The sequence below is a fragment of the Epargyreus clarus genome, unplaced genomic scaffold (assembly GCF_041222505.1).
Source record: "Epargyreus clarus isolate Ecla_fem2 unplaced genomic scaffold, WU_Ecla_fem_2.2 ptg000015l, whole genome shotgun sequence".
Taxonomy (NCBI): domain Eukaryota; kingdom Metazoa; phylum Arthropoda; class Insecta; order Lepidoptera; family Hesperiidae; genus Epargyreus; species Epargyreus clarus.
Window position 1 is genome coordinate 4,079,952 of NW_027332223.1, and position 25,451 is coordinate 4,105,402.

Below are 25,451 nucleotides of genomic sequence, written 5' to 3' on the forward strand. Positions count from 1 at the left end.
CCATTTTTAAAGGATAAAAAATGTAACGGTGGAAATGTGCGGCGTTCTGTAAAGTTTTCAAAGAGTTTTCAAAGGTATGCTAACTATACCAATCAACACTTGATCAGAGATCATGCACACACATCGGTAATAGATATTCATCATTCAGATGTCTGTTTGCCCTAGAGTCGAACTTGGAACATTCTTCGTCACATTGCTATGATATAACTGTAGTTTATTTTCCAAAATTACTCAAGCTGGCGATATGCAAATTGGATATTTTTATTATTAACTGCACATAAACCTTTACCATAACCTTAAGTCAAGCTCGCGATTTATGCTCCGCAAAACCGAATTCCTCCACGTATCTTCCTTGCTCTGAGTGAATGATTGCATGTAGGCCTTAGACTTGCCAAGTATCGTGTGTCGTACGAAGTAGGGTGTCATAAACTTGTATGCCAGTTACCTCCAAGTGCACGGAGGGACACTCACATAAAACTATCATAGCAACTTTACTAACCTCTAAAAAGATTTGTTTGCTGATAAAATGGTTGCAGCACACTTCATTTGTAAGCTAGCTGGGATATTTCTTCTAGGAAGTCTGAAGGAAAAGAAAGTCTTACGCTGATAAGATATAATTGCAAATAAAGTTTGACCTAAAACGAATAAAGCAAGCAATTTGAATAAACAGAGACGGGTAAAAAGAGAACGGATGACTTCTTTAAAGAGGATCAGCTTAATACCAGGACAATACATCGAGTTGTCACCGCGACCGCATCGGAATGTTTAAACGAACGCGAGCATTTTATCTCATCTGATTAATTCAAATATTTAGCGCAATAAATACAGGAGGGTGAGGTGTACGGGGGCGGGGGGATGGCGCGGCTCGTAACGTTGGACGTCGGTGTGACGGCGACGGGCGCATGCGAGCAATTGCGTCAGTGTCAGCGTGTCAGCACAGGGCCATTGTGGCCTCTCCGGCCGATATATGAGCGTCGCAGGCGCACCTGATTTATCGACGACCCGAGACCCGAGACCCGAGCCGACGCGGGACGCGCTGTCGCCGCCCGAATAAAGCGCATTCTCACGCTACCGAACGCACGCGAACGCTCCCGTCTCGTACCCGTATTTAAATGGAACGATCGTTTCTCATTCCTTTCCTCCAGATATTTTACGTCGGGTAATACGATACGACACTGTCCGGCTCTTTCTGCAGTTCGCAGTCTTTTTTCCCTCGGCCCGCTATTGTTCACTTGTCAATTTCTTTAGCTAATGCGAGTAAACGTCTCATTATGCGGTGCGGTGCGTCCGCGACGCGCATTGCGTGTTGTGACAGCAACCACCCACCGGAAGGGGCCAAGCGTCATTCAGCCGCGCACAAAACGCGAATACTTTATTCAACGAACGTCCGATGGCTAATTTGAATGGATTGTGCCCGTTTAATGGGAATAATTAGCTTTATGCCGAACGAAGGACGAAGAAATATCTCTGTTATGAGTGCTTGTACAGTTAACTTGTGTTCTGCTAGTTAACACTTAATTAAAGGGCGTTTGGTCCAGAGCGATGCGTAGCTTGTGTAACGGGTCAAGATATGTTTCCCCAGGAATTGCAGCTATTGGAATATTAAAGTGATTAATACTTTAGTAAAGAGACATAATTTATATACAATCAATAAATCTATTGCGCTCTAAAAAAATATTTTGACTGTGACGAGAACGGAGCCTAACAGACTGAATACCACAACTAATGACTACACTTCTCTCTCATTACAATCAAGCATAAACTCTATAAGGCAAGCAATCAGTACCTTGAGATATTTTCGAAAAAGTAAGCTGTCGCGTTCGCTTACAGCGCCTATTTTACTATTGTGGAGTATTTCCTTTAATTTGGCATTGGAAGCGAGGCAAGTGTGACAAGTGCGGATTGTCGGCCGCTCGCGCGCGCCTGTCACTCGTGACGGACAGACGGCCGGTTGTCCTTAGGAATGGAGGAAAAAATAAAAGTGGAATAAACCAGCACTCGGATGTGAGAGACGGCAACATACTCAACATCCAGCGTGCGAGCGAGACGCAACACTTTCAAAAGACAAGCAATCTCTTGAGTTTTCTACTCGATGCTCGCGAGATATCGCCCCTACCAACAATTTTGTGCTTGAGACGTCGATTACTCTGGGAAACTTGATGTTTGACTTTCAAATAACTTACGGGAGCTATTGTTTATTCCAGCATGAGCCAACGAGCTGACATCCGCTATATCGAGCACTTATAAATATGTAGTTCGCCTTTATTTGGTGTTCCGCAAATTATTTGTCAGACGTTGGGTGCGTTAAAAAATGGGGGACGAATACCGCGTTAATCCGACCTAAAACGAATTGTTAATGAATTGTTTTTTGTATCCGAGATATTGTATAAAACGACAAATGCAGTTTGTTTATGATTGTTACGAACCATTTTGTGCATTTTCTATCTGAACAAAAAAACGCAAATCATTAATTCCACATAAACAAATGCCAACAGATGCAAACCTTTATTAAGTAGGTACAAACGTTTATAATACCTAAATAAATTAAACGTGGGTCTTATAAAAGTCCTAAGCTATTCAGATTTTATTAAAGATGATGTTCATCTTGAAAGCATTTATAATCATTATCATTTCGATGGCCATTACATTTGGCAGACCCATCTTATCTCTTAAAGCCTGAAATTAAGTTCCATACAAAGTATCGAGTTTCCAGCTTGGGTTTTGACATTAACATAATAAAATACTTATTAAGATGTACCTAATATTGTATTGGAAGCGAGTACCGGTAATAATCGATACCGCGAGAGTTACGATCGTTACAGTCTGGATGGTGAGCGACCATACGAGTGAACAGATTAGATACAAACCCTGCCCGGATATTACACTATAATTAAGAACATTTACGTGTTAGGGGCGCCAAATTTATCGCCCGGTTTTTTGTCGATATGAAGCGATTTTGGAGTATTTATGGGGAGATCGGCGCGCGTGTGAGGTCCACTGGTGCAGTAGTCGACTTATCGTGTGGTAATCTTTATGGGCCGCGGGTTCTCTCGGCGACCTGTCGACACTTAATGGCCCGATGAGATTAGTATAAAGCCTTGGACCTCAATATTTTGGGAGTTTGTTGTGGCTTTGTTTATAGCTTAATTAGACTGTTTTGTTGAGTCTAGCCAGATAAGAGTGTCGGGGTATTTACGATTTGATACCACGATTCTGACTTTGATCGCGGGTTTGGGCAGGCGTTGGTTTTGATTCGGTTTAATGTCGCCCTTGAATTAGGGCGAGGATTTCATTAAATATCGGTGTTTACGACTAGGAATGTCAGCTGACGGTTTTTGTTGATTAAGTACGGGTTTTATTGGTTTTAAGATGACCTAGTCACCCAGGGTTCCAATTTGGTGCTTTGGGACTGGGTATTTAAGTATTTATCTTTGTGACTAACAGTTTTGTCTAGAAGAAGAACACAAGAAGAAGAATAATTTTGTCATGATAATACAAGTACAAGTCCTGATTCGTTATGGAATTTCTTCTCATTTATAAATTCAGGACTGTCACGTTCAAGCATTAAATTAACAATCTGTTTCATATATTTCATGATAAATATTCTAAAGTTTTAAAATATGTACAATCAGTCTAGTTAATTATAGCAGTATAGTATTGGTTTATATTTTGGCATCTTAAACTGGGGTCCGGAATTCAAATCCCAGATAGAATTTATAATCACTTGCTTCTACGATGCGAAATAACATGACGAAATCATCAAGCATAAGAGTTTTCTACAATATCTCTATTATTCAAGGAATCGTAATTCAAGAAATTGAAGATATATTAGGGCTATTAAATAACTCTATGTGAATACCAATCCGCAATGGTTCTGCATGGAAGATGACCCTTCAGAGACAACCTCTGCCCAGCACTTAAACAATAGCTTGATGGCGCATATCAAATAAATAATAAATAAACCGAGCTTAACGGAACTAGAGTCCGAAGCACATTTAACTGCCACTCAGGGAACTCATTAAGAAGATATTAATTACCAAATATTATCTCAAGAGTCATTAAATGTAACATTTCTTACGCTCGGTAAGTCGACAGCAGTATATGTATATATGTGATAAAGTAATTTAAATAAGAATGAATTCCTTTTTTCATTGATAAAGATTTGACACCGAAAAAACAACGAGGCAAGGAATGCACGGAGTTACTAATGAAAGGGACCAATTAACGATGATTATTTTTTTCTCATGAGTAATGTACAGGGGGTTAGGTTTTTTAGCCTCCGGGTATAAATATCCAGAAAGATTATTTAACTGTGTTCTTTATATTATTCTTGCGTGTAAAAAAAAGTGTCTGTCTCAAGTTTGGAGTATATGGAATAAGTAAGTGAGAGATGTAGGAAACATCAAATAGATAGAGGAAGAAAACAAAAGATAGGTTTAGCGGAGATTGAAAGGTGGTAGAACATTTGAGGTTCGGCTCCGGCGGCACCACCGCCACACCACATGCATGCTCGTCTGCTACTCCTATATTATAAAAAATAAAAAAAGATATTGACAAAGTTATGGAGAATGATTATTTATTATATATTCGAAATTAAGTATATAGGTACATACAAATATAGGATAAAAAGAAACTTAATAAGGAATGTTAAAAACTTAATAAGTTATTTAAATTAAAAAAAAAAAACTTATTAAAGAGCTGTAAAGATGCCATTAATATTTTCAAACAGAAATATCATACTGCTTTACGTGATTCATACGTATTGACTGACGTTTGACACGTATTTCCGAACAACTTATTACCAATTGGTAATAACTCTTCAACGACACTTCTTCCCCATAACCGGTCTATTGCTTGAAACAGAATTCGATTTCGAAAAAACAAAATTTATAGCCAACCACGTCCAAAACGTAGATAATAAATTCCAAAACCACACAGAAGCATCCTGTGCATCCTCATCACCGGTGACGTGATAAAACCCGGTACTAATTCAGGCCTGTACCCTACCACCCATAGCTGTTCGCATCAATTTATAGGCTTTTAACCTAATTTGTTGCTCCTCTACCCCTAACCCCCGCGGCCGCCCACGCCTCGCCTTTTATTAATTAGTGCCTCGATCCCGTCTTCGAATAATGATTTGTACGTAATTGGAAGTTGATTCTCACTTTTGTGAGAATCTAAATCGTATGTACGTAGTACTCAAATGTACGTAAAACAAATGAAATCGAGTTATATGGAGATTTCGTAGTAGAGACTCTACTAACTGTAATGTAATTACAGTATTTATAAACAGTTATATTCACAGACGGACTCAGGGATTCCGTAATACGTAAGGTTAACTATCAAAGAATTTTATGGCGAAAATATGAGTCGAAATTCAGTGGAAGAAACTTCCTCTTATTTCAAAAATTTTGCCACCCTTCTGAATTTTGGGGATAAATTTAGGTAGAGGTACATGGTTTAAGATATGAGGGGCAGAGGGGAGTTTTATGAATATAACGAACTATATAAAGTTATGCATATGATAACATAGATATTATACGTTGAAACTTTATCTAAATAGAGATCAAATTAGGGGCTTAAGGGATTAAAGCTTGTAATTATATAAAGCTCTTTTAAAGATCAATATTAAAATAAGGATAAGGGCCTTAAGTTTAATTTATTTACTTAACTTCCAAGAGTAAACTATTTAGTTTTTAAAACATTTGTACGAGTACAAAATTCCTCGTATTATATTCTACAGAAATTAAATTTTAGAACAATTTTAAAAAGTATTTCTAAACTTTAAAATTAATTAACCAATTAAAGTGATGATCGAAAACGAAACATCCAGATTTAAATGTTACAAAAACTAAACTAGAACAAATTGCTGTCTTAAATTAGCAAGGTTAGCCAAATTAAAAATGATACATTTAATAGTAGGTAGGTAGTCATGTTAATTGATAACGTGCTTTAAATAGAAATAAGTGATTAACAGCGGTCCGACCTAATCTCGTATCTCTAAAAAAGATGAAAACTATCAACAAAACGTCGAATTAAGCTATCTGAGTTTAAATAATGTTTTTTACATTAGCAGAAACGTCTATATACCATAAATCGTAAACATAAACTTTGCCATTTTATCGAATAATATTAAAATGTTTTGCCAAAAAAAATGTGGGTAGATTAGTTACAAAAAACAGTCTAAGAGGCTACAGTGGTGCAGTTTATAAATATTTTTGGTTGAGAGCGAATTTTTGACAAATACCTCTTAATTTACACTAATGAATCCAAAATGAATGCATGCCCGGATGATGGTCGACCGGCCAGCATCTATCAGAGCTGCGGAAGTGTCGATATAAAATTATCGATACAGATAAAATGTTACACTTAAACCGTTGATGACTATTGATAAAAGATACACATAATTTCGTTTGAATTTTTAGAGTATGAATAAACTAGAAGCTATAATTTCAGTGGTCATTAAGGCCTTCAGACAGTATAAATATATTACTCTGATTCTTGGCGAATGTTTAAATAAAAATTTAAAATATTTTTCACTAAAAGTGGTACTACACAACATTGTTATCGTCGTACTAAAAATAATTAATGTTATGATCATTGATTCAGACTAAAAGCATTAAACCTAAACTTGCTTATTATTTTTTTCGGACAATTCCAAAACAAAGATTGAATTAAACGATCCGCGTGGGTGTCTTAATACATTCCAAACAAGAGCACAACAATCATAAACATTCCATCATATTAGTTTATTTAAATTCCGAATCGTAAACGACCCGTTTTAGCATTACGCATTAAGATGTTTTGGCCGATGCAAAACTTATCGATAAGCTACCGATCCGATCCGCCATCTCTCGGGGTCGTCAGATATACGAGTGGCCACATAAAAATCAACTCTTTTAGCCTAATCGAATTAGGCACTGATACCCATCTGTGCGATTTAACACATTTTGCATTCTTTTGTCCATCGACTAATAAAGCTGGCAGGTAGCGAGACCCTGACCACAATTTACAACGGCTTAAATGCTGATGAACTCATCGCCGTCGTTCCGATAAATCTATTGATTGTGAACTTTTGTGTCGATCGATCGTAAATAGATTTCTCGATTCAATAAATGCGTGTAAACGGCCGTGTGATGTGGTTTTATGAACGTTATATGAGCAATGAAGTAATAAAATTAGATGGACTTAAATGCGGTTGACAGTGTCGAATGTCGATGCATCTTAATTGTTAAGGCGAGTTTTTAGTAATAAAAACGCTGATCTGAGATTTTACTTGTATGAGACTGTAATTTGGACGACCCGCGCAGTTAAGGGTCCAGGTTCGATCTCTGGCTAAGTAAATATACAAATGATGAAATTTTATATGTACGTTTCTTCTACAAGAATTCATTTAAGTGTGGAGTAGTATTATAATTTGATACATAATTATATCCCTCACCTTACATAGTCTATGCTGGAATACAACCGAAATATCAGATTTTTTTTTGGTAAGTGTGAAAACCTTGCTGTTCTATAAGATAAGGTAATAACATTCATACTAGTAACTTGAGAAAATCGCACTAATCCAAATTGGATACAAAACCAAGTATTCAACAAGTTGTAATTTTTTTAATACATGCACATGTGACATTTATTTATAGTAAGGCGAAAGTGTTGCCAGTGAAGGCAGGCTGCTATAATATTTTTATTTGAATTTCGTGATGATCAATGATAACCCGATGATACTATCACGTGTCAGGACGTGTCAAAAGTGTTTTCTCACGGAGTCACACGTGATGTCGAATGATATGTTGGTTTAGGTAAGACGTGTCAGGTTCACTTTGTCTTTTGCCAAAAAAATTGTATGGTGGCTGCGCTCTATAATATAAGGCTGATACCGGAACTAAACAACTTGTCTTAACATCCTATCAGGAAAATGTTTGATTGGTTTAGTTATGATAAAATTAACTGCATCCATTGCCTATAGGTATCATTTTGCGATTTTTGACCTACTTGAGCTTATGTAAAATGATCTGCTTACGATTTTCTTATACCTCTGAACATTTTCACTATATACTTTAATGAAAAAGATTTTAATGGGTTACTACTTTAATAGCCTTCTACGCTAAAGTTAGCAGTGATAACCTACTGTAGCACTACCATGAGTTTACAAAAGTATTACTCGCTAGCGACTGCGTAAAATAAATGTATGAAAAATTGTACAGCGCCTCTGGTGGTTACTCGTAGAACTAAAATCCGTAGTGGCGTAACTCGATACGTAAAAAACCTATCGAAATCAAATCGCTAGCTAATGTCATTATGATCTATTGCCATACAAATTCGGTCCCATGAGTCATTAATTTGACAGACGTTGTCAAGAAATACCGTAACGATAGTAGTTATGTTACTCACTAGCAAAATGACAATAGTTTTCTATTTACAATTTCTATAGTGGCGTTTCTATGCCAACTCATGGTAGTGCTACTGGTAGTAAGTAACTCTACCTCTCGTTAATGGGTTACAATGTTCGGATCCTACGCGTATTACAAAAACAATAGGTACCCCTCGTAGTAAAAAAAAAAGGATAATGATAATAGATAATGCTTACCCCTCATGAGTATCTTCCTCATGCTGCGCCTCTGAGTCGTGCAGTTCCACCTCCGGTTCCTGAACTGATGCGCGCACTCCGTCGCGCCGAGCGTCACGCCACGGCTGATCTCCTTCAGCAGGCCGGTCTCGTTCCTGCAGATCTGGGCCAGACGCCCACGGGTTCTGCGGTTCTTCTTGCACACCATGCGAGGGTCGAGGATCACTGCGCTGCCAGACGCCCTGGAAATAAAGGAAGTGGTAACTCAAATGTACGGTTGGCAGCACTTTCTCTTCTTATAATAGTGCTGGAAAGTTAAATTGTTTTGGTTTCAAGGGCTAGATAAACTCAGGGACAAAATACGAATCTAACTTCCAACGTAGTCCTAATAACCAGTATCTTTCCTTACTACTCAAAACATGTATGTTACAACAGTTTATGAATGTCCAAGGACTGTTGATCGTTTAACATCAGCTAAACGACATAAATGTTTGCCATGTCCAAAATAGAAAACTAGGTACAAACGAAAAGTAACCAAAAGAATATTAATATTAAAAAATACGACCTAATATTTATAATTAAGTTACTTATATCTAGGTATCAATAAAATGTCTTGTTTTCGTGGTTTGAGCTAAGATATTTTTGAATTTATCCTCCAAATTATAGTGCTTTTAGTTTGGTAGTGACCGTATACTAAAAAAAAACAGTTAATCCACTTTTGTTGCAAATGCAATATCAAAAGTTTAAGATTTTGTTAAATCAATGAATTGAACAATATACAGCATGCCTGAATATGTATTTTTCGTTCTAAATAAATTCGAAATGACTAAATAACCAAAATTCCTGTACGCCAATTGTAGCATTTTAACAAACACAAAGTGATGTAATACTAAAACACGTACATTCTTCGAAGATTTGTTAGTAATCAAAAAGTATCTGTACATTGAGAGTAAATTATGTGGATTAAATCACGCATACGTCTTAACTCGAGCAATGGTGAGCGTATAATTAGAGAAGTCTGTTGACGACTTAACTGCTCGCGTTGTATATTCAAACGAATGAATGGTTTAGTCTAGATCTTGATTTTTTTCGATTTTGAGCGATAAATACAATATTCGTTATTGTTGATCGAAGCGCACAAATATTTGATATAAACTATAAGGATTAGCGGAAAATATAATATAGATATATACATAAAATTCCATGTATTTAGTCAATTAGTAAGTATTTTAGTGGTCCGTGGCATTCTATTTACTTGTCTCTTTAACGTGTAATATTATAAAGAACACTATACTGTTGAGATTAACATTTTTGTAATCTAGAACTCTCATTTAGAAACCACATCCAGAACTAATAAACTGGACGATCTGATATCGATAGAAGTATAACAAGACTCTCCATTTAAATTATTGGCAATAGCAATCAGATACTATCGTTATTATTTAAGTACCTATCAATTAAAGTATCCGTATATTAAAATAAGTACCGATGTAACGGTACACCTATACCGCGTATAAATTATTTTAGCAATAACAACAGAAACGCCGTTAGCGAAACGGAAATCATTCAACAACTCGTTCAATTCTAAATTCAAAATCCGAAAGTTCTCTAATTACGGGCGGTCGTAAAAACTCACTTCTACAACTAGTGTTGTTCTTACCGGTAAATATCGATTTACGATCCGCCGCTGAGAAGTCGATAGACGAGCGCCAGGTCGCGTTGAATGATGAACTGTTTACTCAACAAGAGTTCATTGTCAGGCGAGTGCGAAGCTAGTTCGAATAAATTTAGACGTGTCTGAACACTACCGGGAATCGTCTCGATACAGATCGATCGCGCCCGAAAACTAATGATTCGATAATAGCTGAATATGTATGTAATTGGTTTAGTAGGAATTGAATGAGTCGCTGACGTAGGCGGTCGGTATTGATTGTTTCCTTTCATCAGAGGTTTTGTGAAGTGATTTGTAACAACGTAGATGATTAATTGTTGCTTTTTAATAACTTTCACTATGGAAGTTATAAATAACGTAATGATTTTTGCAGTGCTTTTATGGTAACAGCATTTCTATGGTAAGCACTGTTTGCAAAAATCATTAATGTTCCTATCCACTGCTAGATACAGATATTTTGGCAGAAAAAAAAAATCATAGAACTGGCCACTAGTGAAAATTGCTCAACTTCACACATCATTAAATTAATAGTTTATTCATGATTTTTTTTTTCGTGGTTAAAGGAAATGATAATTATTTTATTTTACGCTTACGACTTAAGAAATTAATTGTATTGTAGTTATAGATATACCTAGCTTGCTAACTAGATTGTTATCTTTTGTAGATAAGTTGTCTTTTTCAAAAAACAAAATTATATGGATTAAGGTGAATAAATCACAGATTAAAATCGTTAACAGAATTTATTTTCGTTCATTTATTTGCTTTCTCGTGTCACTGATGTACATCACTTGACATTCATTGAATGTACTCCATTCATTCATCATTCAGCCACCGGAAGTATAAGGTTGCTTTGATTGCAAACAGGCCCTTTGTGGATTGTGTTCTGAATGGAAAATCATCAAGTTAATTATTGAATTGGTTTTTGCATCATTTATGATTTATCTTTTTAATTACGGATAATACGAGTATAAAGAACAGGTTATGTTATGTTTGCACAGATTATTGGTTTAATTCTATTAGACCTATAACATTTGAAAATATTTTTTTAAAGTAGTTAAGATGTTCATAACATTAAAGTTTTTATTATTACAAGTTTTAATTTAGTTTTATCTGTCCCGTTTTTTTGTTATTTATATTTTTTCTCTCTTTTTAGTTATAATGTATTCACATGATGTAGTTTACATTTATGAATAATACTAGTTTTGCTCAAAGTTGTATTAAATGTCACAACATTTAAAAAATGGTAATCAAAAATTATAGCTTTATTTTTGTATTAATAATACTTATTTAGCAATATTAAATCTTTAAAAAATATCCCGAAATTTAAAACAAAACCGCTTTAAACTTACAAATATTTACCTTACCCGAACCTATATTCCGATATTGTATCATCCGACCGATATTAATCAGTGCACTCATCCTCCAAGAATACGTAAGCGTTTATCAAGAATTCAATTAATATAAACAACTAGTGATCGACCTTCGCGGTTTTACTACTACTGTAAAACGGGAGTACAACACTAAATGTCGAGATGGCGGTGAGTTACGACCACAACACGCCCGGTGCTCGCCGTACGAAATGATTTTATTAACCCCATAGACAAATGTTTACGTCGGGTTAGGTAAGTTTCATCATAGGAATTCGGGTAGGGCGTGCTGCTTCGGTGACGTCATTTTCAGGTTAAAAGATTTTCGGTGCAAATATTATAAATGTATTTATAAATTAGCTTTAATTCACGCGAACTTGATTGCCTTACAATTCATAATGCTCGTGTGGGTGTACGTGTCCTATTCTACCATCGGAATTAAAAATAATTGGATAATAAGTTGAGTTGATTGTCGGTTCAGTCGTAGATAATTTTGACCTTTTAGCCAAATAATTAAAATTATTAATGAATTGCTTCAGATGTACTTCAGTGCCCATAAAAATAAAGAGTTTTATTCTCTTTATTTTATCTAACTTAATATTCAAAAGTCGATAATTAAGTCAATGAAACAATTCCGCGAAACAGTCGATTTGAATCATTATTGCCCGCTTACACTACCTGAATCATAACTGGATCAATAAAACTCTTCTTAATAATGTAATTAAAATCCTATAAAAATAACATAAATAAAACGGCGCATTTTAGATACGCGTAATTGGAAGTCAAATATCGATAACCAAGTCTATAAAAGAAATCCGCGAAAACAGTCGGATTGAATCATCATTACCAGCGCTTACATAAACTGAATTAATAAAATCCCTATAATATGTAATTAAATTCATATGTAAAAAAGTATTGAATACTTTAGGTAGGTACACCTAGGCATACACACCGATCCCGCAATCGGAATTCAAAAACCGATAACCAAGGCGATAAAACAAATCCGCAAAACTGTCGGGTTGAATCATCATTACCAGCGCTTACATTCACTGAATTAATAAACCCATTACAAAAAAATAATTAAATATAAAATTTAAGAGGAATAAACGAACGCTTTAGATATGCGTAGATAAACGCACACAGTTATTTAGAAAACAAAACAAACAAAGAACAAATAAATGCGCAAAATAGGTTGAATCATAATTATTAGCGCTTACATTAGCTAAATCAATAAAATCCTTATAATAATTGGTTCAGTCCATACGATAAAAAGTATCAAATACTTTGTTACGCGTAAGCACACACTCACGAGTCCCGCAATCGGAATTCGAAAACCGATAACCAAGTCGATAAAACAAATCCGCAAAACAGTCGGGTTGAATCATCATTACCAGCGCTTACATTAGCTGAATCAATCGGGCCAGAGTGGCGGCTGAATGCGCAGGTGGTGACACCTAGCGACGTTCGTCGTACGCGTCTTAAGAACCCCACTCACATAATTTGTGGCCCGCAAGGATTTATCTTTATTGTCCGATCGTGAAATAGGCTGTTGTTCGCCGTTTAAAGGATATTACATAAATATGTACAAGAGTTAATGCGGGCTGAAAAGTTGTTGGGAAAGTTTGTCGGTAAATAAACGTTTTTGGAACACAAGTTAACGCTTGTAGGCGTTGAATGGTAGAAACCGTCACATATTATGTTCCGTCCATGTGACTTTCTTTCTCTCACTCTCTCTGTTTCTTCTTTCTATTATATACGTCTTACACCGAGCAAACAAGCTTCGTGCGCGGCCGGTTGTATAACCTTAATACTACACGTGCTTTTCATTTAAAATGTTTTTTTAAATACCTTAACCTGTTACTATTTTATTTGAGCTGAGAGTAATTTCTAAGATTCGATAACATTGTAGGTTTAATAAAGTTATATTATTCAACAAATTTTTATGATACGAAATGATATATCTAGTGAATTCGCTTGTATTGTCAGAGCTAATGAATATCGCATAGTTATAAATCAAGATTAAAATCTCTTCTCTATTACAAAAATGATATTCAAACATTGATGATTCGTATGAATTATTATGAGAAAATCATATCTTAAGGCTCTTACAGACATACATAGCATCGGAGATTCATATTTTGGTGACTGCATCCATGCTGTATCACGTTTTAGCGACTTTGTGTGGTGTATCGCTGTATCGAAAATGGGCGTCATATCGACTGCATTATTGCGACTTTGCGTTTTTCCTATTCTGTTGCTGGATTGATCGTCCAAAAGTAATTGTGACCGCCGTTGAAATGTGTGCACACAATGTTTGATCGCTGCATCCGAAAAACAGCTGAATCGTCGAACGCGATTGCAAAAAGTAGCATGTTTGCTATGTCCCTTAGTAAACCAGTCATTATTGTGCCTTGTTATTAAGGCATTATAAACACCGTGATGTGAACTCCCACGCTTATTTAAGGTGTGATATTCATAAAATCTATTTTAAACTAGCTTCCGCCTAAAGCTTCACTCGATTCTATGTGCAAGGTTTTTTAATTTTACGAAGAGATCCTAGTTTTGGGATAACTAACCGGTGCCAATATTCTGTGGAATTATTATTTTTTCATGTCTTATTAATATTTTGAAAAAATCCAATACAATTGATTCAGTTATTTCCATGATGAACCAGAATACAAAACTGATATTATTTAATTTTAATACGGTATCGTATAAATAACCTTAAGTTTCTATTAGAAATAGTTCTAAGTTTAGGAAAATGCTCTAGTTTTGAAAACGTCTGTGTTTTCTGGCATCACATTTTTATATTACTTATTTATTATTATAGATTGATTTTAGCACTTGTCAATACGTCATGACTCATGTTGGGCGTTGGAGGTTGGACCCAAATATTTGCCACAATAATAATTGTCAAACATTGTATCTACGATTATGTGAGTACAGTTACGAAATCCGTTTTGAAGAAGTCCAGTTTATTTTGGCTTCAATTTGAGAAGCGTTTTACTGATCCGAGAAAATGATACACTTATTCACTGGAAAATCGAATTAAATTTACTGTTATAGAGTCTACATTTCTCTGAGCGTTGCTTCAATGGAATATTGCCAAACTAACGACAAACCTCTGTCTATCCGACGAATAAATTAACTGTGATAAGTTGTATGTCAATTAATAATTCTTCAAAGCCCATGTGGTGTGAGATGCGGCTAAGCGGAGAGGAAGTGGGTAATGATGGACAAGCGAATTTCGGAATGATTTAGTGCTGCCAACGGTAATGCCATTTCTGAAGTGTTTATCTATTTAATTGTGATCTTACGGTCTCTTCAACTGTCCCACGGGACACGGGTCTCCTCTCAAGGAGTTTAGGAGTCAACCGCGCTGGCCAAGTGCATATTAGTAGACTTCAAATACCTTTGGGAACTTTTTTAAGGTGTCTTAGGTATGCAAGTTTCCTCGCGAGTCGCGATGTTTTCTCTCATTAATTTTTGATGCAGCGTCATATTACCATAGCCTAGTTCCTACTGTTGCACATAACATTCGAAGGGTGTTTTATGTAATTTAGCCATTACAATCAACACATGAATATATGTAATCATCCTCAGATAATATTCTTACTCGAAGATGGCCACAGTTGCGCTGCTATTCCTGAAGATTAAGTTGGAAAGCCTTTAATATGTCTCTCTCACTACGTCCGTACTGGTTTGAAACCAGAATTGCTGTATTCTGCTACTGCTGCACTTAACACTGCTGTTATTAGGTAGAAATAGATGTGGCGATGATGCCGGATTAGCCCAGAAATATTACCACCAGCTGTGTAATAGTAATATTAGCAGCTCTACTATGTATCTATGTATGTAAGTAAAAAGGGATATAGATTTTTCTAAATAATTTGCTCCAAATCAATAGTCAATTAACCTGTTACTGTTAGTTTAATTTAAAACAAGATCTCGATTACTTTCTAAACGTATTAAGAGTATTTACGACCAGGCATAAGTCAATAGAGATGTTAATTAAAATAAATTGGGTAAAAGTCGTAAATTACGATATCTACTCCAACGTAATTGAGTCTAAGGTAATAGACATGCCTAATTGTGAATTTATTGATTCGCAAAAATATACTACCTACTACTAAAGATTATCGCAGATAACGCCGATTGAATTGAAGATGATAATATAAAAGTACAGTTATCAAGTACTACAACATACTTTGTTATTTTTTTTTAATGTAGAGGCAGATATAGGGCAATAATAATTATTATTTTTAATTATAATATATTTCTTCACGTTGAGATCTATGTCTGTAATAAATTAGCTGTCATAATAACATAAATAGGAAAAATAAGTTATAATATAATTTATCAAATCTTATTGAATGTAATATATATTGAGTGATTTTTTATCCCATCTACGACCTATAAAACAGCGTTCAAATAAAATTTAACAATTTTAGTTAAAATAAATTGTAAAAAGAGTTAATAATTGGTATTTTGTGAGAAGTATAGTTCAAATTCAATTTAAATTCTTCAGAAATGAATTCAGATATAAACGATTTGAATGTTTGAAATCAATATTTTGATTTTTATTTTAGTATTTTTATTATTTTGTTGTTGTTGTAACCTTAATTTCTCATAAAAAAACGTTTACTTACTTGTTTTTATTTATTTAAATATAGTTTTAAATTTGTTTATTTGTATGTTAATTGGACTGAAACTTTGGCCTCACTGAAATGTTGGCACCAGTACACTATTTATTGGACAATATTGGGTATTTATGTCCACTAACTACGAGATTTATATACTCCACTTACTTTAATGTAACGTTTTGGGGTAAACGGAGCGTGGACAGTATTGTCAAGATGACACTAGTTTTTGCCCGCGGCTTCGCCCGCGTTTAAAAGAAAATAATATGACATACTAACATACATAAAACTGAAAATTCGTACCTTCATTGGAATGACAGTGGCACCATCTGGCGAAAATTGGTCGTATCAACTCTGAAACCTTCGTGGGCTCATGGACAACAACCTTACTAAAGATCATCACTTGATCAAATACATAGTTTACGATTCAATCCTTACTAATATTGATTAAAATAATCGACTTTATGGTCCAAAAGATCGATTCTCCGATTAATCGATCTTAAATCGTTAAATCCCTAGTTCCCGTGGGATTTCCGGGATAAAAACTATCCTGTCCTGTAAAAATGACCTTTCTCGGGTCTCAGATTATCTTTGTACAAAATTTCATTAAAATCTGTTCAGTGGTGTTTATGCGTGAAGACAGACAGAGTAACTTTCGGATTTATAATATTAGTAAGGATTAGTAAGGATATTGGGTGTTATGTCCACTAACTATGAGATTGATACACTCCACTTACTTTAATGTAACGTTTTGGGGTAAACGGAGCGTGGACGGTATTCATATGATGACATTCTTGGCGATCGGATTTACGTGATTTCGGTGAAGTTAACCTAAATGTGCACTAAACTTAGTATGAAGGTTATTAAGTTATTTTTGATTTTTAAATTTAGTTTGTGTAATTTGACCTTTTTATATATGTGGGAGATTTTTTTTAATACTTTGTCTTTGTTCTTGTTTATTACGCAAAGTACACAGCAGCAAAAAATTTACACTAACCTCTGATTTTTCAGTTATCCGCATATTACAATTTAAGGTAGGTATCACTTGCGATAATTGTAAAGGAAAACAATGTGAGGAAACTTAAACCTAAGTTTTCTAAATCGTGTGAAATCATAAGACTATGACCTAAACTACACTCTCTATGGATGAGTTGAGCAATAAGTTCTTGACTGTCTGTTCTGTGTGTATCTGTTCTTGTTCTTGAGAACTAGGTATGATAGATATCTAATTATAATTAATCAGTTTATACGGCACCAAAATATATCAAATTTAATAAACTACTAGCTGACCCGGCACACGTTGTGTTGCCATATAAATAAAAAAAATGTTAAGGGTGAACAACCCTTATCACTTAGGGGTATGAAAAATAGATAGTAGCCGATTCTGAGACCTACTTAAGAATATGAGAGAATATGCATATAAAACTTGGTGAAAATCGGTAAAGCCGTTTCGGAGAAGTACGATAACTAAGATTGTGACACGAGAATTTTATAATAGAATTTTATGTATAAAATAATAATTTGAGTTGTATTGATTTCTTCCTTTCAACATTAAAATTGTATAAACTATATTCCGTGGCTACTTCTGACTTGCGCGTCAATTCTACACATATTCCTCTCTTAAACCTTTCAAAGCTGTCTCCAAATAATCTTTACTCTGTACACCGTAACGGCTGAGCGCGAAACACCGATTTGTTATAATTAATGTTCGGTAACAAATTGGCGAATCATCTCGTCTATTTTCGACGTCATAACTGCCTCAACGACGAATTATTTCAGGACAAACTCAGGTAGGTTACAAAAACGTTGGCTTTTGACCTACATTGAAGTATAGAGAGACCAGTATACGTTCATAAGTTTAAAATTCTTGATTTACGTTTTTGTGTGCAATCTTTTACTAATACTTAATAATTTTTTGTGCTAATACCATAGATTAGTAAAGATTACTCACTCCTAACAAGAAAATGTTTTGAGAATTGAAATAGTTGCGTAAAAAAGTTTTGCCACGTCTCCGTGCTAAAATGTCCCTAAAATATTTGAAATAATTATTTATTTGTTACGTAAATTACGCAGTATTAGTTATTTATTCGTAAATTTTCACTAAAAATGTTTTATTTGTCAAGAATTCAAAAAAAGAACTTACTAAAATAAGCCGTTTGTGGCTTCATTCAATTTCAAGGCGGCGAAGTATCTTTACTAGTCTATGGCTAATACTAATGTAGCCTTGTTGGTCTACTTTTGGGAGGATTATTAGTCCATTTGGAATTGATTCAGATGTTATCTGTACGTATACTGTACACATTGCAGTGATCAGTGATAGTGATAGGAAGGTACTTTTTAAATTACTATCATGAAATACCGATATACCTACTATACCTTATAATACCTAATAATATAATACGTATAGGGACCTACATACTGTTAAAATATTTTATAGTTACAATTACGATGACTATGATATTTTTATTATTGTATTATTTTAATTTTGTAACAAATTAGTTTATTTCATTTAATATAATATCAGACCGACCTTATTTATTGCGTGCATCGCATAAAAACATATCCACGATACACGGATACTTATAAATAGGCCATGTCTGTTTTATATTAACGACTCGACTTGTCATTGATTTTCCAATCCCGATACCAGAGTTTATATGTAATCTGAACTAAATGAGGTCAAATGTAGGTTATTAACTCTGTGGACTACATAAGCTCCTTATGTAGTTCAAATAATGTGCTATAAATTAGTATAACTGGAGCTATTTTAGTCTTTGTACTTATTAATTAAGTCACGTCACTATTCGGCAGAGACAGAACTAGTTCATGCGCTGGGCAGTGCGATGCCCTGTCGTTGCTCATGTTTGCAGTACGCTTAGCACGGCCTCGCTAACCAATGCCCGCGATAGTGTAACGCAGACGCGGACTTAGGCATCATTGATAGATTCTTATAAATATAATTCAAAGTTTAAAATTATGTCAATCATAAATAGTTTATTCTGAGAACTAAATAAAGATACGCATTATGTAAGTACTAACTAACTATAACGCCTTAAAACCATGTGAGAGATATACTCTATGCTCTTGCCGTTTCAACTTTCATTGTTTTTTACACGCTTTCTACACTCACATCCCCACACTAGGATTCCCTGTGTCGTGGGTGCTATGGACACACACATAAACACCCAGACCCAGAAACAGAAATCTAAATTCATCATTTAGATATCTGTCTGGCCGGGGATCGAACCCGGGACCCTTTGCACGTCAGACCGGTATGGTGGCCGCTCCGCCATGCGGGTCGTCGATTGTAGATGGTTAAAATCAAAATTAATAAAAAAACGTAGCAGCCTCTACATAAAGTTACATTGTTTGAAACACTTATTGAATTATAATATATAGCTCTACACAAAACACAGTTTAATCTACCGAAACACTTAGTGATTCTACATTACCTACATTTCCTTCTGTACCCATATCTGAGGACCATAAGGACCTTCTACGTATGTAGCTTAATCTATGTATTTGAGAAACGCGTCATTGTGCGTAGAAGTTCACCAATTAACGCATCCCGCGCCCATTATGGACGCAAATGTTTGCGCTAAAACGATTCACTGTCGTTCATGCCTGAATTTTACTATCTTGAATGAATATTACTTACTTTTAATTTTTATTTACTGAGTATTTATGGAATATGTTTAAATCGTACCTACTAAGACACCTATTTAATTGTAATATTTATTGACACGAGTTAAAATATCTAAATTTCATTACAAGTTCTCAGAGAATTTTCATAGTTCAAATGGTGTTCAAATTGTGATCGTAAAGAGGAAAAAACATCTTTTGCGAAGTATACAATTAATTCTATTAGTTTAAAGATCATTTAAGCGACAATAATAATGTCATATCATTTTCATAACACGTTTTAATAAATAGCCAAGTAACAGTTCCGCATCAAAAGGTAACGTACAGCGCTTTCTAAAAGTGTAAAATCACCAACAATGCGACCGAGAATCTCAGCCCCAATTTGAAAGCCTACAAGCCAACATTCATGATGCGCCCACTAAAACCTTACGACAACATTGCTCATCGTCACATCAACTTTTTAAAAGTGTTTACTCTCGTACTGTGACAGAGCGATCTAGTCTGGCGTTGCTGGCTGTTGACAAACGACTAACCGTCTAACCACGTTAAAAATACAGCTACGGTAACCATGCTACAACGTAATAAAGTCGGGATTATTGACACCAGTTTCACAACTCCAGTAGAGTGGTAATGGTAATGATGTTTACAGTTAAGTCGTCATGTGGTCGCTAATCGCTGAGATGTCGCGCGTTAGCGCCTCGCCCGGTGTCCGCAAACACCGTCATTCATTGTCACCCGCTGAATGGGATCAATCCGTCCTGATGGATGTACACACGAATGTCTCACGATTCTGAGCGAGGGGGTGGTCAAAGCACTTAGCCGAGTACTTAAATAGTTGTGATTTGTGTAAATAGTTCCGTGGATGGGTCATTTTGAGTTACATAGTTCTGTGAAACAATTTTTGTGGCTTAATTTTTAATGTACGAAGGCATTCCTGTTATAGATATATATTAGAAATATAGTTTTTGACATTAAATTGGGCAGATTTAAAGCATAGTAGACCATGCTGCAATTTGTTGCTGTCAATCCCCCGACCATGGTCACTATCCAAATAATTCGGCAACTGCAAATAGATCAGTACCCATCTATGTGAAATTTACAGTGTAAATAAGTCAGCCTTTAAAATTAAGATACAAAAGCATGAACGCTCCTGCCTCAGTACGTAAAGGGCTAATTTTTGACGGCCAATAACTTATAGAAGTCTATTAGAATAAAACAACATCTCCTGGAAAGGTGCTTTAGATATCAGCTTCACTATAACTCCTTGTTGGAGTAACTTCACAGACAGACGTTATCCCATCGCCTTCGCTAAGTTGTCTACTTCGATATTCATGGCAAGAGAGTAATGTTGTTCTAGGGAATACCACAGAATCACACCGAAAAATCATGCGCGGTCCCTCAACCAACTCCCGATCGCGCACAACATTGCTTAACTTCAAAAACATTATAATTTACTCGCCGCTACATACGCAAATACTATTACATATAAACGCAATACAACTGTAATTGATAATAGTCGCCTTGGATTAACCGACCGCCCACACGTAGGCGTAATAAAATGTTAATACCATCAACTTTTCACCGTTCCACTGACATCAGTATGTCCAGGGGGGTTACTACCATCTCTTAAAACAATATTATTTTAATCATACATTGAAATTTCGTACAACGACCTCGTTAAAGTATTACTGTTTTTATAATATTATAATAAGCAGTTTTGTATTATGTCAGTCGAAATTATTCATTCATTTTTTTTTGCAAGAAATTTAACTCTTTAACACGTTAGCTGCGAAACGCGGCTTAAAACACCTCGTCCATGTCTGGTCGTTATAGCGGTAAGAAAAAACTTTAACTTCTCTGTGGTGCGAGAGGCATAACTTCCGTCTGGTTCAGTGTAGGAGAGTGATAACTATATGTTTGTGATGTGCTACTGATTCCTAGTTCTATGGTACACCAACCTTATGTCGGGTTTGTTAGACCTCGTACCGCACTGAACAAATAATAATGCTAACACAGTGCGGAACGAGGTTGGGAACGCCTCGTTTCCCCACGCACCTCGTACCGCACCCCACGCTAGCTTCACGTGGTTAGTGTTGTGCAACGCAGTCGAGGCTGCGTAGCGACGAAGTAGGACCGCTGTCTTTATGTTGAAAATTATCATGTCGAAACGTTGCCGAAAAAAGTTGATCATGGAGGAAGATGAAGAAAAACCGGTTGAAAAATCTGAGCCAGAATCAGAATACAGGAAGATATTTCAAAAACAGGTAAGTCACAAATATACTCTGTCTAGGTGAAAGTCCAGTAGTGAGACTTGGCAGGCTAGACGTATATCCGTATAGTAAGAAATTACATTATAGATAATTACGTTTCCTGTTATGGTTCAAACAAAAGTTAAGTAGCTACATTATTGATATAGGAAACGTAGGCAAAATCGTTACCGAGTATTCCGATTACTCTTTACCCTAATCTACTCGCTCCTACTTTTCAGAATCCACTGCAAAGAAAGCACATCATCTCGATAAGGGTCCAAAGAAGAAGAGATGTGTCGGATGCTACGAAAAACTCCGCACATTCTTGACATGTCGTGAGGCAGACAAAAAAACCAAAAAAAAACTCACGGAATGCACTGTTTGCAAAAAACCTTATTGTCTGAAATGTTTCAATGAAAAACATCCATAACTTTTCCCCTTTTTGTATTCATTCTGTCCATAACGTTGATAAATAAAAACAATAAAATAAAATCGATATATATTTTCCCATCACTAAATTATATGGAAACCTGCCATTTTTCAGTGCGGTCCGAGGTGCATTAGACCCACATTTTATTTTACCCATAGAATCTAAAGTAACGAATTTAACCAAGGGCGGCGGCAGTTTTAGGTTAATCAACTCATTGTTAATAATAATCAAGACAAAAGCCGTCGATTTTGTCTTATTTGGCGCCAAAAAAAGGATTTTAGTCTCCTTCGGGCGGTGGGATTTAACACGCCTCGTGCCGCCACAATGTCGGATATAGGACGAGGTTTAAAACAACTCGTAACGCAGTAATGGAAAGTACAGAAAAATCTGTGCCGCAGGGAACGTGTTAAGCAAAATATGACAATTACAGTTGGTTTTATACAATGGATAATCGAAAAATTAACAAGGGTTTAAGTTTGTTCAACTGCGTATGACGGAACACAATCACGACCATGTCTCGTATCCAAATTGACAAAGAATAGACAAATTACTCATTCTTTTACATCACTCGGCACGAATAAAACAAAACTGTTTTAAGGAGGTCGTGGAACGAAACAAAATAATGTTGATGCAATATTGAAATAAAACTTTCCTGAACTATGATGATTTTTATAATATGGTGGTAGGCCCCCAGATACTCGTAATAACAGTTTTATGACTCAATTACCTCAAATGTGGGTAAACTTATTTAAGTATTACTTAACCACTTGAATTAATCTTAAGAGGTTTGCGTAATAGTTTAAGAGTACAAGTAGCCAATGATATGAGTTGAGTGTTGACATACACAAATAAATTAAATTGAGGTGTAATTAAAAGTGTTTACAAATAGCTATGCGCTCATGTTAAGTTATTCTTCTTTGGCGTAACTAAAAATCTTATTTATTAACTATTTTATTAATAGGTGGGACTTACATTGAATTAATAAGATTAAGCTGTATATATATAATATGAAATAAAATATAGAGCATGTTATTATGCGACGTTATTATGGTAATGTGGTGTTCAGAATCTAAATATCAAACACACTTCAGAAAATTAAAGGGCTGATCTGTAAGGGTGGTAGAACCCTTAACACTTATGTTCTGGTAACATCAATTTAGGACTCTGGAGCAACGCATCAGTACTTAGGGATACTTAGGAATCAAGTGGTGATTAACTAGACGTTGTATTGCTTCTTCAGTTAAAAAGAACCTCAATAATACAATTTTCTTCTTTATTGACAACTGATTTGTAAAACGCCCGTACCTCCGTTATACAAAGCTACATTTAAACCAAGTTCCAACTTGATATAAGCGAACAGCATTTTATAGGTGTAAATTTAAGAAAATACACATCGATATGTTATCTTTGTTTGTAAAGTAGACATAAATTCTCAATTAGACTGTAGTGAAACGACCACGTTTAGTTAATCAGTGTTATCTATCAATTTTATTGTCAATACAGAACCGGCACCCAAATGTTGTGACTGATCTTGTCTGGGCGGATGTTGCTAGGTTCATTAATTTAATGTTAAGGCCACGTTTTATTTATGGGTGAATTTTTAAATTTGTGATAGTCCAGTTGCATCCAATTTAACATTTAAGTTAGAAATCGTTTGCCACTTTTGCCTTGGTGAAGAAATTATGCAGTCCAATTGATAGTAAGCAGCCTGCAGCTGCTCTGTAGCCTTTGAACCTCTAGAACCAACTTAGACTACGCGTTAGACTACGTACTAGTTGACTTACGTGAAACTGATCACAGATATGTTGCTAGTAGAGATGTGCCGAGTCAGTACTCGAGTACTTACATAAACTTGCATACTCGAGTACCAATAGTGATACTCGAGTACCAGTAATACTCGAATACTGACGATACTCGTACACTACAACTACTACTCGTACAAGTAAAAACTTGTTTAGTTTTGTGTAGTGAGTGGCGTTTTTTTTTGCTCTTCCGTGCTATTGGACTGTATGTTGTGCAAAGTACTCGAGTACTTCGTGAATACTTTGGACTCGAGTACTGACTCGATTTTTTTATATGAGTACTAAAGTACTCGAATACCAAAAATGGCCGACTCGGCACATCATTAGTTGCTACTCCTCAGGACTAAGATGGTCGCCTCATATGTATCGAAGGTGGTAGAACCCTTTGTGGTTCAACTCCGGCGGCACCACAGCTATACCTATGTCAGCCTCGGAACAGCAGTGTTAAGCGCTGCTGTGTTCTGGTTTGAAGGGTGTGGTAAGGGAGACTTAAAAGTATGTCTCCCTTACCACACCTGAGGCGTTCCAGCATAGTCCTCTGGGGTAGCAGCGCATCTGTGGTCGACCTCAGTATCTAATCCTATCTGGGGTTGATTACAGATGTCCATGGCGGCAGTAGCCACTTACCATGATGTGGACTGCATGCTCGTCTGCTACTCCAATATTATAAAAAAAATCTGCCCCTTCCACTCTGCTTCACGCTAGAAATAGGTGTGGCGGTGGTACATTCTTCGTCAATCCGTACTTTTTCTAGCACCTTAAACTTAAAGCTCAAGTCTGATTTACAACATTATACAAAGAAATAAAAGTTTATTCAGATTTCTCCTTAATAGAGCGAGTAGTGTTTTAATGCGAAGTAAATATTTTAATTACGTCGTAAATCTCACGGGATGCAGATTTAAGGCTGCCCACTCACAAGGCGCTTCGTTTAACATAATAGATATATCGGAAGTTGATAGATATTTAGATATTATCTACGTTAATTAATATTACATTTTATAAATATACAGACAAGTATTACAGAGATAGGAAAAATATTACCTTACCTTTTATCTTAATTCATAAAATTATATAAAAATC

General features: G+C 35.6%; 1 protein-coding gene across 1 annotated transcript in view; it reads right to left on the reverse strand.

The window, feature by feature from the left end:
• Positions 1–25,451, reverse strand: part of Wnt6 (Wnt oncogene analog 6) — a 44,880-nt gene that overhangs the window by 9,518 nt on the left and 9,911 nt on the right. The window contains exon 2 of the mRNA XM_073081229.1: positions 8,591–8,811. Within this exon, the coding sequence (XP_072937330.1) occupies positions 8,591–8,811 (221 nt within the window). The remainder of the gene's footprint in view (positions 1–8,590; positions 8,812–25,451) is intronic.